The 5,012-nt window shown below is 47.2% G+C and overlaps 1 protein-coding gene across 1 annotated transcript; it reads right to left on the bottom strand.

Moving 5' to 3' along the window:
* Positions 1 to 1,451: 1,451 nt before the first annotated feature.
* Positions 1,452 to 2,621, bottom strand: LOC136493250 (GEM-like protein 4). Its single transcript, XM_066489312.1, has 2 exons — positions 2,265 to 2,621; positions 1,452 to 2,148 (listed from the first exon to the last, which is right to left on the bottom strand). Exons 1-2 carry the CDS (start codon positions 2,440 to 2,442, stop codon positions 1,688 to 1,690), a joined length of 639 nt encoding a protein of 212 aa, XP_066345409.1. The 5' UTR covers positions 2,443 to 2,621; the 3' UTR covers positions 1,452 to 1,687.
* Positions 2,622 to 5,012: the final 2,391 nt, after the last annotated feature.

A 5,012-nucleotide genomic window follows, 5' to 3' on the forward strand; every position in this document is an offset into this window, starting at 1 on the left:
GTCGAATCATAGATTGCAAATCTAATCATCTGCCAACAAAATATTCTTGTAATGCCTCAGGAAACTTAATCCTATATTGTTCTTCAGTGTTGCAAGTTACACCTGCAAGATCGCGGTGGTTTATATGGGACACTGGGACAGGGCGCCGCCTGCAGCCTGCAAATTATTTGATCCTCCATCAATGAATGAATGGAATGCACTGTTCATCTCTTTACTACTATATGATGCTTTTTTCATACTTTCAGTTCTCCAAAATATTGCTAAACATCATGTTAGTTTTTCTAGCCTAATATATTAATTATGATTTCGTAGGGGAAAAAACAAACCAAGAAGAACTAGGCAGCTAATTAAATAGCACGTACATGTACACCCTCGATGATTTTATAACCTTTTCATATATATGTTCATTAACTCTATCAAGATATATGGTCTTCTGGGCTCCGTTGCAGGAAAGTGAAAAATAGAAGGAGATGTTCATTCTGGCATCCCGCACGTTGGAGTTGACTGCTATTTTAATTTTTGCTTCTCACTGATGAAATATTCAGACTTTTTTTTGCTTCCACTGGTGGAATTTTATTGATAGAATTGGGCAATAGTTCGAACTGTTCTTTCAATCAGCTTGTTCGCTTGGTCGTAAACGATCGTAAATTTCCAGCCAGAACAGTATTTTTTTCTCACACCAAACCAGCCAGCAGTAATAATCCACGATCGTATACGATGGTATCAGCACCAGCCGAACAGGCTGAATGCTTTTTCATGTTTCACTGTTTTAGCATTTGTTTATGGAATGCACGAGTTCCTAAGCTTTTGTGCAACATATGCGATCATTGCATTTGGGGGGGAAAAAACAAAGACAAATAAATAAAGGAAATCCCGGTTTAGACCCTTGAAATTGAAATTTTAATAATCACAGTTTAAATAAAGATCATTTAAGTTAACATGGCCACGTACGAAACATATTTGTATGCTATTGTTCGCCATATGGATGAGAAGCTTATGTGTTGCACTTCTGTTGCGGCTACGGGTGAGTGAGCTAAAAAAAATGGTATAAGTTACAGAGCAAAAACATAGCATATGTATCTACATAATCTATTTCTATCTCTCACCTTATAATTTAAGGTAGGCTTATATCTAAACTTTAGAAAGTTCTAGAATGCCAAGTCAAAAAACATAGTCCTCGAAAAAAAGTATCCAAACAAGCCGGGTCGTAAGCTGATGTTTTAGTTTTTCCTTCTTCTGTTGTATCTCCATGGTAATCTTGAAAGGGCACTTATATGAGTTATTAGAACCTCACTCGTAATTGCTGTCCACTCCACGATTGTTTCATTTAGTCAGGGTACGGTAACAAATAGGAATTGGCATTTGATATGCAAAACAGCAAACGGACAAGTAGAATCAGTACGATTGCCACAGAGTAAAAGGATTGGATCAGAATTCAGCTCATCACAATCTAGGTGTTGCACAAACACTTCGTGTTTTTCATTCCATATGTAAACCTCATATGACTTTTACCGTGGACCAGATTTACTCAACATCACCAATTACGTCAAGCAATCCATCAAGAACACTGAACCCTACTACATATGCACACAGACGAACCAAGAGTACCAGACCACAAGCACAACGCCCGGCCGGCCGAACACTGGAGCCGCCGGACGACCCCGCACGTTCGTTCCTTCGCGTCAGGTCATTGCGACGACTGCGCGGCGATGGCCTTCTCCAGCTCCTGCAGGGACACCTGGTACCTGACGAAGCCCATTAACCAGAACTCGAAGCCATCGTCCGTGACGACCTGCACGTACTTCTGCTCCGGCCGGTCCTTGTTCTCGCTGGGCTTGGCCGTCTTGACCCTCCTCAGCGGGATGGCCACCTTGTACGGCACCCGCACCGTCGTATCGCCGTTGGGAGAAGTCAGCGCCAGCGAGCGGTCGCTCCGGAACGCGATCCGTTCCGTGGACACGAAGAGCATGCCGGCGATCGGCCCGGCCGTGGTCGACAGGTAGCACTGCGAGGCCCTGAGGAGCTTCTCGCCCTTGTCGGCGGAGAACCACCGCCGGAACACCTTCTCCACGCCGCCGGCCTGCAGGATCCTTGCCCCCAGCGACAGCTTGCCCTTCACGGTCTCGTACAGCTTTGGCCCCAGAGTCACTGCAAGTATCATCGAGCAACAGCACGTTCAGTCTCAAGATATATACAAAGAGATGAATTCATGGACAGGAAAGAGGAATTCATCCGTGATTTGGTTGGATCGGAGAAGAACTTACCATGTTCTTTCAGGCCTTGGGCGACCCTGTCCCCGGTCCGGCCGAACTTTGCAGCCCGTCCGCCCGCGGCGGTTGCGTTCTTGGCGGCGCCATTGCTGGGGAAATCCGGCTCCTCAATGCCGAACGCCCTGTTGTTCACCGGGATGCCGATCACATGCTCGTGCCCTGCCTTCTCCATCTCTCTTCTTGGACCTTGACCGAGGCGGCGAGGAACCGAAGACTTCTCCTTGTTGCTTGCCGAATTCGCGGCTGAGCTTCCGGCCGGCCTCTGTGCGATCGAGGTGGTGGTTGCTAGCTGGTGAGCGGTGGGTGGGTGTGGCTTGTTGATGTGCGTGGTGGGTTGTTGTTGATGCTCGAGCTCCGTGCTCCAAATGGGAAGAGGTGTGCGTCTTTTATAAGCTGTGAACCTTGTCAATATTTTTTTTTTTTTGCCGCTCACAACGATCAAAATCGCTTTTGAATGGAACAGTCATCATCCCCCATGAGGAGTCGAGGATAAAAGAAGATTTCCCAAGGTGCAGTTGGACCCCTACCTAATGCCGCCCTCCTGCATGTGCAAGGGGCCCTCTGCTGCTATGTGTTCATGTGCCATGAGTGGCATCCACGCATGCAGGCCGTGGTATGTATTCATATATCCACCCAACCCGTTACGTGCATGTGCATGCATGCGGTTCGGGGCCCAAAACATCTATGGCATGATTTGACCTAAAAAAACTCAATGGCATGGTTCTGAATTGCCAAAAGGAAAATCAGGCCACTACTAGTACCTTCATATGTTTGGGACAAAAAAACTTAATTGTTCAAGGTAAAGAAAAGCCAGGAAGAGATGAGATGAAATCCACACTGCACCATGGCACCCATAAATTTTGCACGTATGTTGCAGGAGCTCATTTGACGCCGGGAATGACGTGGAAACAGGTAGAAGGATCCATTGAGAGCGGCAGGATCCTTTGCTTCTGGATGACCACGAAGAAGGTTCTCCCGCTTCCGCGTGTATGGAAGACACCGTCACACGTTCGGTCACTTGCAACACAGCACTAAACTAGAGGCAGCCGGGGGGTCGTGCAGTGGTGTTCCTTTGCTTTTCCCCCTTTGGTGCCCTGCTTTTTCTCGGCGCCCACCGCGGCTCTGAGTCAGCGTCGCGTCCGACTCGGCGCCGAGTCATATCCGCGAGGGAAAATCCATCCGCCGATCGCCAGATTGACAGCCAGCACCGATCCGATCGTGGGTTGGTCTGGCCGCCGTCGCCGGTGGGCGGTGGCGATCGAGCCAGCCGCCAGCCGGGCCAGGCACAGGCGCACAGCTCGGTCGCTCGCTCGCCCTGGCTGCCCTGTCATATTCTGTCATAAAATCGTGAGCTCAGTCACAGCAGCTCCATGCGCTGGATCTGCAGGCTGATTCAAAGCTCCTCGTGCGTGCTCGAGACTTCTTGACAAGTTGAGAGGCTAGCTTTTAGCTTGCGTTGTCAGCTGGTGATGCGATCCCGCGTGTACGCCAGCTAGGTCGTCTGATTTGGATTGTTTATGCTTCGCTTTTTGGATTGTGCTGTCGAGACCGATCGGAATTCGTGGTGGTTGGGGTTTCAGAAGGTCAAAATGGGAGGATATCTTCGATTTGGCTCTGCATTCAAGCCCAAGCTAAAGCTGTTGCGGCGAAAGGTCGTGGCGCCAGGAAAAGGGCGCGAAATGGGGCAGTGGGAGTATATGGACTCGAGCGCCCGTCGAATGTCTCTTTTGCTACCGTTGAATACCTGAATGAATGGATAAGGATTTGGATATAGTATATGGAAAACGTGGATGCACATAGTGTTAGTATACTTTATTAGTGTCGGAGCTGAAAGGATCGTGTGTATGCTGACAAATTGGTCCATGCATGCAGCGCATCTCAGATTGAACACAGAGCGTCATTAGATACAGCGATCCGTTTAGCTGGAATATAGTGTGTGCTAAATTTCAATAGCAGTATCTGAAAAAATACACAAAAAGGAAACTAGTTTTTAGGAAAATACGCTAAATTTCAATAGCAGTATCTGAAAGCCTTGAGGAAAATGCAAGGATATGTCTACTTCTTCTCTGATCGGATTTTTAGGCAAATCGTTGCATCATTAGTGTACAGACTCACTCTAAGTTTGGTTGATCTATGATGAACAGGGCTGAGCAAACTTTCCTGAGTTGTTAGATCAAAGAGTTTGTGCAAAGAGTCAATTGCAATCACAAAGAGTAGAGGTGAAAGAGGGTCTCCTTGTCACAATCCTCATCCATGTTTGAACCATTTGCTTCTAGCTCAGTTTACAAAAGCCGAGAAGGTGGTCACATGTTGATGATATAAGTAATTTACCACCGCCTCCGCCATGATATCCTCTTTGATTATATCCCAAAGTTTGACAAGTGTGGCAGATGTTACGCACACGGCAGACCGGTTCTTAGTGTCTTGCCCTGTTGGGTTGAAGGAATGGATAAGCTTTCATTCTTACCATGACTCATCCGATGATCAATGTGGCTGCACACGCGAAATGCATTCAGCTCCGCATTTCCTTTTTTTCTGTGAAGTGTGCGTAAATAAGCTCCGAGCCTCCGATCCGAGCAAGGCCCCACTAGTAAAGTAGTGATCCCGCTATGAGGTGGAGCTCGACGTATTAAACTTGCATGTGGTCATGTGGAGTTGACAATAGGACACACAAAGTCGATTTTTTTTTTTTTTTTTTGATGAGATAAGGTCGATTTTCTTCGTTACCGTTTCAAACATTGA

This window comes from Miscanthus floridulus, chromosome 11, assembly GCF_019320115.1.
Source record: "Miscanthus floridulus cultivar M001 chromosome 11, ASM1932011v1, whole genome shotgun sequence".
Lineage (NCBI taxonomy): Eukaryota > Viridiplantae > Streptophyta > Magnoliopsida > Poales > Poaceae > Miscanthus > Miscanthus floridulus.

Coding starts and splice junctions, on each gene's coding strand:
- LOC136493250 (XM_066489312.1), bottom strand. CDS start 2,442: ATGGAGAAGGCAGGGCACGAGCATGTGATCGGCATCCCGGTGAACAAC. Junction 2,149..2,264: donor CCAAGGCCTGAAAGAACATG/GTAAGTTCTTCT, acceptor TGATACTTGCAG/TGACTCTGGGGCCAAAGCTG.